Consider the following 12,221-nt stretch of genomic DNA (forward strand, 5'->3'; position numbering starts at 1 on the left):
TTATAAATTTTGAAAAAATGTATTTTGTGTTTCAAATCACTTCAAAATTGTTACTTATATTTTCAACTAATTGTTAAATTTTTCCTTATTTAATAAGTTTTTATTATGTTATTGAATTTTGTTCATTAGCCAATTTTTATAAATTATTTCAATATTTTCAATATATTTTTTTCTTTCTTTATTATGAAATGTCATATCAGGCAGACGGCAGAATTGCCACGTCCTTATTCTTAGGAATAAATATTGTAAACCTTGTTTTATGAAATAAAGAATTTTATCTATCTATCTATAAATCTTGGTACATTGCTGTCATCAATTATGATAGGGAGTTCTGGGAACTCTTCATCTGGGTGTTTTCGCTTCGTCCTTCTGGTCTGGTTCCGGCTTAGGCTAACCTCTGGGGGTAACCCTTTGAACCAGTTTTTTCTAGGGGGATCTGTACCCCCACTCATTGTTATTTAGCGCAGTTGTATTTGTGTTTTTTTTTTTTTTAATCTATTTTAAGAAATAAATGTCACTTACCCCGAAGAGTAAGGTAAATAAAGAAGTCAAACAAGAGAGAGTCTATTAAGCTAACACAGGTCGACTTTGTTAAATTCGTTAAGCAATACGTGTATACACGGCGATTGCCCGCACAGAACTGTTTGTTCCCTTAATTTTTTGGGCTAGTGTATTTAATTTTCTTAACTAAATTACCGCGATTTTTATTCTTAAAATTAATTGAATATTGTTGTCCGACTGGTCACTGATCACGACATGAAGTGGTCACGGTTAAACTTAGGTATAAGTAAATTGTACCGGTGTGTTGACTGCGGTGGCAATTGAATTTGAGATGTTGATTGTGGTTGTAATGGATCTGTTTACACTGCCTCAAGCTCTCGCGGCGGCAAAATAATAAATGTTTTTTTTTTTATCCTTTAGGTAGGGAGCCCTGCAAACATTTTTGTGAATGTTCACTAAACGTCCAATTTATGTGAAGAATATTTATTCGAAAAACATTCACTTTTCTGGATAAAATATGAATTTCTAAACAAAGGTTCAATTTTCCTTCACATAATGTGAATGCGCACAAGTAAAACCTCAAAAAATTATATCTTGGGTGTGTTCACGTCCTATTTATGTTCACTTAAGTGGAGAATTTCCTGATCATTTATGAACCATAAAAATAATTCGAATGTGTTGCCACGCTACCCAGGAGAAAGGACTCAAAAAGTTTCAAAATTGAATTCATAAATGAAGGTTTTGTTCACTTATGTGAACCAATTATGATTCAGTTCTGAATTGAAATGTTTGCTGTGTAGGTAGGTACCAGAGATCCAATCCAAATGAGTATGTTTGAATCTGTTCGAACAATTTCAAATTTTTAAAATGATCGTTCGTTTTCTCTCTATACTCGTAAATCATCTTACTCATAAACAAAAATACTCACAAACAAAATACAAATTGTTTCAACTCTTGAGTATACTCGATCCTCAATGCTCACGGACAAAATTTAAATTACTGATACTCATACCTAAACAGATCGACTGTTCATAAACACTAGGCTTTACTCGAAATGATCGAAAGTGATCGAACGTGATCGAAAAATTATGAACAGTTTGAACAATGAAAACAACCACTTCCAATTTCTACGCCCTATAGGTATACCTATTGCATTGTTTTTTTTTTATTTAGGTTTTGAGGGTTGGTTGTTTAGGGTACAACTGCAGGTTAAAGCAGGTTATTTTAATATTACAATAATTGTGGTTTTAGAAAGGGTTTATCAATGACTGAGTAAATAAAAAAGTAATTAACTGGGAATGCCCAGTTAATTTGTGCAGGTAGGTTCGTAATAGAAACATATCCTTAAAAAATATGCAATAATGGGATTTTGGATGATTGTTTTTAAAACAAATTACTATTTTTTCGGGTAGGTATATTGGGGAAATAACAAATCTTCATGAAAGGGTTAAATGGAAAGTTATGAATGAAATGTTTTAGTTCAAAAGCTGATTTCTTTCGAGAATAATATTTAAATAGTAATCTTCTGAGTTCATTTAAAAAAGTAATAATTTTATAAAAAACAATGGAAGAACAAAGTATTAGCTTAGATATTCTTCAATGGTGGTGTGAAAATAAAGGCTAATTCAAAAACCTTTGTGAAGCACATAAAATCTTGAATTGTATTCCCGCAACATCAGCAGCACCAGAACGAGCATTTTCACAGGCTGGAAATATAATTACAGAGAAACGATCGAGGCTGAACCCAGAAACTGTAAGATATTTGATGATTGCGAATTCAAACTTAAAGATAAATCCAATATAATTTTTTTTTTTCATATACAAGTGTCATAATTCAATTCAATTCAATTTTGTGTATCTAACATAAAGTTTTATTTAATTTTTCTTTTTTTTTCTGTATTTAATTTAATTTTATTCTTATATGTTTTTTTTCATTTCATTATCTTGTCAAATTAATTAATTTAAATAAAACAAATTTAATTTGCTTTTGTGTACCAAACCACCCTTAAACAATATGAACATGTGATGACAAGGCGAAACAATCATTGAACGCCAATTTTTCAGCTAATCTTGATGATTTAAAACAATTTTCAGTCTGTTTAAAGTTGAGGTAAAAAAAAAAAACAATCTAAAATTCGAATATTATTATTATGACGAAAAATAGCACTTAATAATTTAATAGACCGGAGCTCCAGAGCAAAACTAGAACAAATTCGTTCAAGAGTTTTTATTGCTGATTTTGTTTCCTTGGCATAAAATAATACTCCAGCCAAAAGTGCTACTAAATCCATTGGTGCATTTCTGAGAAAACGGCAACACTGGTCGGTTTTCAGTTTTTTTTTATTTAACTCGAAAACCAAGCCTACCTTTGAAACGGCTCAAAGACACTTTTCATAGCAAATTAAATTTTCTGTCATGTTGAGATTATTAAAAAATTTAAAAAATTATTTTTGACTGAAATTCTAACCTAAAATCAAGGTTAGGTTAGGTTATATGGGCTGACAGTTGATTTTGTTACCGTCACACTTAGATCAATGTAGATCCCTTGTGATACCCTGAAGTATTGTAACTTCATGAAAAAGTGTTAACCTAGGAATGCTATGGTTGTTCGAGCCATTTGGAGGACTTGACAAAGTTCAGTAGGCTATTGCCTGAGAGTTCCGATAGTTCTTCTAATTCATTAAAGAAGTAGTTTCCTAAGAATTTTTTCCTAGTGCGACAGAGTGCTGGGCAGTGACAGAGGAAGTGAACAGTGTTTTCCTGTTCGTCCTCATTACCGCAGCCTCTGCATAGATCATCCGTACTAAGCCCCATTTTCTTTTTGTGATATCCTAGTAGGTTATGTCCCGTTAAGACGCCTATTAGGGATCTTAAGGAAGGTTTACTAAGTTGTAAGATCTTATTTGATTTTTTCTCGTCGAAGTTCGGCCATAGGTTCCGTCTTTCATTGGTTTTTTGTGAAACATCACTGTGGCCGGGAACCCAGCAGAGTCTTACATTATGCTGCATACCAAGAACCCTAAGCTCTTCGCGACAGCAAGAAACAAGCTTTGACTTGATTAGGGTGGCAGAAATCGCTTTTATTGCCGCTTGATGGCTATCAATGAAAAAGGTGATGTCAGCAGGTGATATCGTTATCATGGATTTAAGTTTAGCAGCATTTTTCACTGTGCCAATATCTCGGCTTGGAAGACACTGCTGTGATCGGGGAGCCTGAAAGAACTGGCAAGGTTGAGGTTTTCTGAGTAAAAACCTGCACCAACCCCAGTGTTCATTTTCGAACCATCAGTAAAGATGGCGATAGTCGACTCATTTGAGAAATATACACTGTTTTCCCAATCTTGTCTGTTAGGGAAACTGACATTAAAAGACTTGTTGAAGTCTAAGTAAGGGGTCATGTAATCTGTACTTACGTTGTTGCCAACGTAGTTAGAAAGGATCGTAGTATGGCCGTTTTGACTAGTATTCCAAATGTTGGTTTGACTGAGTCGTAGGGCGCTGTTTGCTGCTAATTCTTTTACAAATAGATCTAAGGGAGTGAAATTAAGGATTGCTTCCAGACCTGCGGTTGGAGTGGACCTCATCACCCCCGTAGTGCTAATGCATACTGTTCTTTGTACTTTGGTTTGGGTCTTCAAGTTCGTGGATTTCTCCAGAGCTTGCCAGCTTGCCACCAGACTAAGCTGCCATAAGTCAGAATGGGTCTGACAATGGCGGTATACATCCACATGATTTTTTTAGGATTTGGTCCCCAGTTTCTGCCAAGAATTCTATTAGGTACATGAGTAAAGTGCAAACGTGGCTTTCTTATATCTTTCTTGAATGTTTGGACCCCAGTTAAGTTTCTTATCCAAGATCACTCCTAGATATTTCGCTTTATCCGAAATCTTAAGTGGGGTGCCATCAATTTTTGGCACTACAAAAGGAGGAATTTTCTTTCTGTTTGTGAAAAGTACCAGTTCTGTTTTAAGGGGGTTTACTTTAAGACCGCATCTCCTGGTCCTTAAAACCTAAAATCAAAGAAAAAAAAAATTAAAAAATTGACGATTTTATTTTTTTTACTAAATCAAGGGCATTTTTTGGTACGTCCAAACTTTGTACTAATTAAATAAAGTAGAGGTAGGTTAGGTTAGGTAGTAGTGGCTGTCAGGCAAATTACCCGACACACTTAGACCCTTATGGATCCATTGTGATACCACAAAAGACTAGCAAGTTGGGACTCACTAGCCGAACCACTCGGTGCTTCTTATGAATGAAGATAGACTTTTAACGTCCGTTTTCACTAGATCACTAGTGTATTCGTAGAAGAATTCTCCTAGATAGAGTTTTCTTCTATTAGAGAGAGCAGGGCAGGTGCACAGAAGATGTTGAACAGTTTCCTCTTCTTCTTCATCCATGCAACTTCTGCAGAAATCGTTAGAGAACACGCCCATTCTTTTTGCGTGTCTACCTATTAGACAGTGTCCTGTAAGGACACCTATGGTGGAGCTAATATGCATTCTGTTTAAATTTAACAAACCCTTTGAACGTTTCAAGTCTATACAAGGCCATATTTGTTTAGTAGCTAGGCAAGTATTACTCTGAGTCCATCTGAGGTTGGTTTTCTTTAAAGCGTCCTGCTTTAGCATAAGTTTGCATGCAGCGATAGGTGTTCCTATATTGTTCCTTTCTGGTTGAAGAGGAGTAATTGTTCCTAGTTTGGCAAGTTCGTCTGCCCTGCAGTTGCCTGGGATATCTCTATGTCCCGGCACCCATACGAGGTGAATGTTAAACTGCTCAGACATCTCCCTTAGAGATGTTTGACAGTCGAGGACCGTGATTGAGTTTGTAGAGACAGAGGCAAGGGATTTAATGGCTGCTTGACTGTCCGAGAAGATCCGAATATCCGTGTTGGATATTACGTTTTCTCTGAGCCAAGAGAGAACCTCCTTAATCGCCAGAATTTCTGCTTGGAACACGCTACATTGGAGTGTTGGAGATTAATCTGTACCACCTGCAGCATGGCTACAACCAGTACGATCAACCTCCACCACTGTGGCATTTAGGTCTTCCGTTTCTGAGGTAGAGTTTAATAGCTCATCCTCAGATAGAAGATCCTCCTGCGCAACGCTGACAGTGTCCATGTCGGACAAGCTTCTAGCCATCTCATCATCTTCCAATACGGAAGATATTGTTTTCGCGTCCTTTTCGGACGCTGGGTTTTGGTTCGTGTCATTTACTGACACTGGGGTTTGTTTTGTTCCCTCTTCGGGAACTTTCGAAGATGACCGCTGATCTGGAAAGGAAGAGCTGCATGATGCATCAACTTCCATTGCTGAAAGTGCTTTACATATGCCCAATTCCTCCATTTCAGACTGCGCCGTATGGCCTGCAAGCCTTGCCATCTCCTCATCTTTTTTATAGATTTTTAGCACAAGGCTATCAAACCCATACTGGATAACTCCCCCGGTTGCAGCCAGAGGATCCAGTGATTCTTTGTTAATGATAACAAGAGCCGAACGATAGCGCCCCACCGGCTCTTTTTCGATGATTGGGACTTTCCAGTCGTGAGTGGGCATCGAAGGGTTACTGAATTGAATCAGTCGGAGAACCATCTCTGGTGACGTGTGTAAGGCCGGGACCAGAGTACGAGCTCTTGGCCTGCAGGGGATTTCCTCCCTTGGCACAACCTCCAGCTTAGCACCTGGCCAGATCTCACCCAAATCACCCACAGCAAGCTTATAGAGATGTAACGATCTCTGATCATCGCAAACGATGAGTTTGACCCTATTTTGGTGCCATCCTCCGTCGCTTACCTTTGGAAGGGAGCCTGGGTTCGCTTCGAGAACAGGGATGAACCTGAACCCGAGGTGAGCCCTGACGTCCGCCCAATGATCAGGCGAGATGTTTCCATCTAAATTGCCTCTGTCGATGACCGCAACAGTAACCTTTTCTTTGACCACGTCACTAAAGGTATTCCCAATTCGAAGTGTCGGTGGTACGCCATCCAACACCCTTGCTTTTTTGGGTTGAGGATTTTCTTCCTCAAAGGACCTTTCTCGCTTAGACGTAGTATCTTTGCTGATCCTCTCCATCACTTTCCTCGCCCACTTGAGCTTGCCGAGTTCAGAACGACTTCTCTCCCCCGGGGCTTTTTCAGCATCGAGTTCGATGATCTTCATTGCTTGGCGACGCTCATTAGCGGGTCTGTATCTCGTTTTGCCCCCTTCCTTGGCCGAGCTGGAGTTCTTGTTCAGAACTGCAGCTCCACCAAGGGAAGGAACAGCTGGATTCGAGGATGACTTATCGTGGCCAGCGGTTCTAGTATCACTAACCCCTCCCGCCACGATATTCTTCCCCGTCTCACTGGTATTACGGGCATTGGAGGTAGAGACAGAGTTGCTAATAGCATCCCTGCCTCCCCCCCCTTGGACATTGTTGTTTCCTGGTTTGGGTGCCCCGTCACCTTGGTCTGTGATACAGACCGGTGGCAGCAGTGACACCGTCCCCTTTCCACATATTTTCATACTTCCTTCCGGGAGAGACGTTCCGTCACCTTGGTTGGCGGTTTGGTCGTTCTTGACTACCTCGCCGCTAGCCGGTGGCAGCAGAGTTGGCAACTCCGGAAGTTTGTTTCTTTCCAGGAGAGACATTCCGCCAACTAGGTTTACGGTTTGGTTGTTTTTCACTTCCTCATCGCGAACCGGTGGCAGCAGAGGCGCCGTTCCCGGAAGATTGTTTGTACTACTAGCATTAGGATTTGACTCCGTCCTGCAAGTAGTAGACGTTGGCATGACTGCCGCATCACTCGCTATTTTAGAGCAAGTGGCCGGCAAGTCCTGCTTCCCGCCATGTTTTTTTGGTTTTGTTTGTTTGTTTTGTTTTTTTGTTTAAAGAGTTCATAGAAGGTCCCACGAGTAGAAACGGAAAAAAAAAGGTCAGCCCCGGCAGAGCCGTGTACCGGGGTAAGGCTAGTCTATTTGCCAGGCATCCGAAAGAGCTCGTAAGTGACTGGTTTACCCCCCAGTCTTGCATTCTTCGGCACGGTTTCAAAAAGCTCACACCACCACTGAAATTAGGGACCCCGAATCTATGGTGAAGTTGAATTTCTGAGGATTGTACTATTAAGAAGTAAGAACCACTCAGCGATCCAACCTAACCTTAGCTGCCACCGCTTTGACATCGTACAAAGCATAAACTGTGGTGGTCATTGTCCGCCCGGCACCCACTTGGAGGGTTCGATCGAGGATTTTTGCCAGGCAGAGGTAAAATCCTTTGATAATATGCAATTTGCAATTTTTTTTGTCAAGAAACAACTTAAATGTACCTATTCAAAAATTAGCACTTTTTCCAAATTTTTGACTCTTTTAGTTAAAAGCAAGTTTTTAAATCTCGATCAGATCGTATAAATTGGTAACTTTTAGACTTTTAAAGTAAATATACTTAGAGGGATTGATTTAATATAAACTAAAGGACCCCGGACAATCTCACTTAAAGTGCGCGACTACGCCGCTCCCTGAGGTGGTATTTGATTATTTGTGGCACCTTTTCTCGACTTTTTCAGAGGAGGATTAGCTTCCTCACGAGACCTATTTATTTTAACGGACTTTGCAGACTAAATGAGAAGATTGTTGTCCTTCTCAACAATCTTCCCATATTTGTTTTTATCAGCGACATCATTCTCGTGCGGAGAATGATGCCGCTTCCTCATTTTTAGCAATCTTGCGAAGAATGAAGGATGCCCTCTTGAAATCCGCTTTCAGAACTCGCTTTTCTTCTTTTACGATGAGTAGCATCGCTTTGGCTGGCTTTGCTACCCGAAGGCTGGTACCACCTGCACTTTCGGGCTTTGAAGGTTGCTCAGATATGCTAGTGCCTCCAGGCAGTGTTGCCGCTGGAAAAAACCAGAAAGGGGCCAAAAAAGGGGCCCGAGACAAAAAAGGGGCCAATCATAAAATTTCGTGAAGCAAAAAAAAATTATATAAACATCACCGAAGACATAGGTATCATAAACCCAGTTCTCATGATCTTTTCCTGGTTTTATTGAATCAAGGGCTGTCATCAAGGAATTGCTAGTTTTTACAATTAATCTATCTTCGTAAATTTTCACAAGCTTATTTTTTATCAGTGTCAGTCTGAAAACTACTCTTTCAGCTGAGGCACTGCTATGAAGAATTTTCAAACATAATTTCATCCAAACCATTTTTAAATAACCCGCGATAGCATACCAAAATCCCCCTTAATTTCAATAAATGTTTCAAGAACCTTAACCGCAGATCCAGCCTCGAGCATTTCATATACCCCAACAACTTTCTCGGAATTCAATCGACTAAATGCTGGAAATCAGAAACCAGGTCTACTAATTGAAGTCAACTGTTCTATCTTTTATAACTCTCCATATAGTCTATTTAGAGCCGTTTTCTTCACTTAAAGTTGAAGTCAACTTAAGGATTTTTATTCTCAACTTGAGATTTTGTTTTTCTTCACTCAAAGTTGACAGTTTCAACTTTCGATTCTCAACTGTAGAGTTGATCAACTTTAGATTTTCTCAACTTCCGAAAAACTAGAAGTTTACAGCATGAACTCGGGATTTTCTGTCATAATTTGAATTTGTTTTTTTTTTTTTTTAATTTGTTTTAAATAAATTGTCTATTTGGTTCACCACGTAAATTGTAAAATCATTATGTTTAGAAGAAAATATTTTTGGGAAGATAGGCCATCGTCTTCTTCAGAAGACGAAGACAGTGAAAATGAAGAAAATTTAAGAATTGAAAGAAGACAATATAAGATGCTCCCACGTATTGGACTTGACAGATGGGATGACCGCGATTTTATTTATCGTTTCCGGCTTTCGAAGCCAATCACATTGATGGTGCTGAGTCTAATAGAAGATTCTTTGCCTTGCAACGAAGGAAGGTATTGGTATTTTTCTATTTTTTAATAAATTAATGCTGTCACCATATACCATCTAAGATCACGTGAATTACGAGGAATAACCCAATTATTGATTGCTTTGCGATATTATGCACTCGGATCAATCCAATTGGCAGTTGCAGATTTTATTGGAGTAAGCATTGCTACTGTCCATCGCACCCTTAAAAGAGTTTCACAAGCAATTGCCAAACTTGCTCCACGATTCGTTCGTATGCCTGAGACACGCATGGAACGATTAGAAGCAGCCCGAAATTTGTATGCCATAGCCAAGTTTCCGAGAACAACTGGAGCGATAGATTGTACCCATGTCCGCATACAATCACCAGGCGGAAGTGACCCAGAACTCTTCCGAAATCGAAAGGGATGGTTCTCTCTAAATGTTCAGACAGTAGCCGCAGCAGACTTGAAAATCATAGATATTGTTGCTCGTTGGCAGGTATTATTTGCTTATTGTATACTAGTAGTAATTGGATTCGAATAAAAACTTAAATTCTAAATCTCTCTTTCAAAGGGTTCAACCCACCATCAGCGAATTTTCAATTTATCAAATTCAAAGCAACGATTTGAAAGAGGTGATTTTGAGCATTTTATTATAATTGGCGACTCTGGTTATGCAAATACTAGGTATCTTGCGACGCACACTGGGGAAATTTGTATGGGAGTGCGAAACCTACAAAAAAAAAAGTAAGAATTTTTTAAAGCCAAAGCCAACCATGTCAAAATTCCAAACTGAGATTACGGTACTTCCTACACTGGTGGCTGGTCATCGGCAACAGATCTCCACAGGTGTTTTGAGGTATTTTTCAAGTTTTTGAATTTTAGATTGTGTAACTTGTAGAACACATACCGTTATGTGTGATATATATTAAACGAAAGGTAAAATTATTAGCATGCGTATCAAAATTAAATCAAATTTTCTATATCTGTTAAAACAAAAAAGTTATAATCAATTGATTTTTCCTGTCGCTTTTTCGTTTCATCGTGTTTCAAATCACTACGATACTAAAGAAGTTTTCACTTCAAAAAGTGTTGCGAATTAATATTACTTTCTCCATTTGTCTTTTCGGATAAGGATCTCTAGCTTGCAGCCAAAAAACTAAAAATCTGACAAAAAGGAGATTTTCTATTTTCTCGAAAACTAGAAACATATGGTTTTCAGTGTTTGGTAAGGAATCAATTAAGGCAGTTTTTTTTCAAAATTTTGACATTGAAATCGATTATTTCAAAAACAATTAACTTAAAGAACTTTTTTTAAAAGCTAGAATTAAGAGTAATGTTCTGGCTTTTAAAAAAGGTATCATTTATAAGTGTTACCATTGATTTTTAATATTTTTTTTTGTTATTTTAAGTAATTTTTAAGAAAATCATTTTTGCGACCAAATGAAGTTTTCAATTGCCAGTAAAAAACGCAGTGGCACCTGGTGGCACCTTAATTTGGCCTCTATCGAAAGGTAATTTCATAAGGAAAATGTTTTTAATAGTCTCTAACTGTAGGCAAGTGTAGCTTAAATAATATATACAAAAATATGAAAAAAATTAAGATTTTTTTCTCTTTTCTTTAAATAATTATATAAAATAATTAACATCTTAAAAATTAATAATTTATTCGATTTACAATAGACAAATTATGGCATCTTTACGGAAAAATAAAAGTGTATGAGTCGGCTCAAGCAAAACAAAATTACACAACTTTAATTTCAGGGTATTTTCACTTCGTTTTTTATACTTTCAACAACTTGTCCCTTTACAAAGCTCTAAATAGTAAACTACAAGTCCGATTTTAGTAATTCTTTCTAAAATTTAGAAAAAGTATTGAAAATGTTCTTCGAAATACTTAAAATTTTTGACTTTTTTCCGCAAAATCCCCAGTGTGCGACGCCTTTCCAGAATGTATCAAATGATGCTGAAAATTTATATAATGAATCACAAATTCGTACCCGAAATTGTGTCGAGCGTTCGTACGGAATTTGGAAAAGGCGTTTTCCAGTGTTGGCAACAGGATTAAGGTGCAGGGTTGAGACGATACAATTAATCATTATTGCTTGTGCTGTGTTACACAACATAGCAATCGACGAAAAGGAATTACAGCCACCACCAGAAATACATGGGTTTGCATAAATGCTTTCCGCTACATGTGTGCCTTCTCCAACTCAATCCCAAGCAGCAACAGCTGTTGTTGGTAATGCCCGCTCTCGATTGGTTCAATCATATTTCCAACCAATGCTAGGTCAACAATAAACCACAACATTTAAAACACAAACTTTAAAATTCTTCAAATATATTTAAAGAAGGTATTAATAAATATAACAAAACTTTTAAAATAAATATTGTTTTCTTGATGCTGCTGTTGGGGCTATAGTTTGTTGTTGCTCCATGGGTACATTTTTTAAATTGTTCATGCGAAGTAGATGGAGCTCGCGATCATACTCCAGTTGATTTTTTGACCTCTGCAATTCGATAAGTGCACGGTCTCTATAAAACTCGGCTCGTTCCCGCACAAATGCAGCTCGCTCAACTTCCGCCGCAGCTCTCTTATGTTCCAGCTTATACCGCTCTCTTTCGCTATTCAATATTTCCATTTCAATGGCGTGTTTTGCTTTTGAATGTTGATGCCTTTCGTCGGATATTTTGGCTACCTTACAGTTTATTTCCTCGTCTCGGTTGCATTTTCGATGCCGGTTCTGCAGCAAAGGGTTTGGTGCTTTTCTAAGCTTTGATGGGTTTCCCAAGTATGTTCCTTGCCTTTTTGCTCTGGGTTAATGGCACTTTCATCATTTTGTTTGAGAATATTCAAACACGTGGGTGGC

General features: G+C 38.0%; 1 protein-coding gene across 1 annotated transcript; it reads left to right on the forward strand.

The window, feature by feature from the left end:
* Positions 1 to 2,657: 2,657 nt before the first annotated feature.
* On the forward strand, positions 2,658 to 11,539 carry LOC129915681 (putative nuclease HARBI1). The gene is made up of 4 exons (XM_055995336.1): positions 2,658 to 9,396; positions 9,454 to 9,850; positions 9,926 to 10,098; positions 11,284 to 11,539. The coding sequence occupies exons 1-4, from the start codon at positions 9,164 to 9,166 to the stop codon at positions 11,417 to 11,419; spliced, it is 939 nt and encodes a 312-aa protein (XP_055851311.1). The 5' UTR covers positions 2,658 to 9,163; the 3' UTR covers positions 11,420 to 11,539.
* The last annotated feature ends 682 nt before the right edge of the window (positions 11,540 to 12,221 follow it).

Source organism: Episyrphus balteatus, chromosome 3, assembly GCF_945859705.1.
Source record: "Episyrphus balteatus chromosome 3, idEpiBalt1.1, whole genome shotgun sequence".
NCBI classification, from domain to species: domain Eukaryota; kingdom Metazoa; phylum Arthropoda; class Insecta; order Diptera; family Syrphidae; genus Episyrphus; species Episyrphus balteatus.

Excerpts from the sequence above, each read along its gene's own strand:
- LOC129915681 (XM_055995336.1), top strand. The coding sequence starts at position 9,164 with ATGTTTAGAAGAAAATATTTTTGGGAAGATAGGCCATCGTCTTCTTCA. Across the intron at positions 9,851-9,925 it reads ATATTGTTGCTCGTTGGCAG|GGTTCAACCCACCATCAGCG; the intron begins GTATTATTTGCT and ends TCTCTTTCAAAG. Across the intron at positions 10,099-11,283 it reads CGAAACCTACAAAAAAAAAA|TGTGCGACGCCTTTCCAGAA; the intron begins GTAAGAATTTTT and ends CAAAATCCCCAG.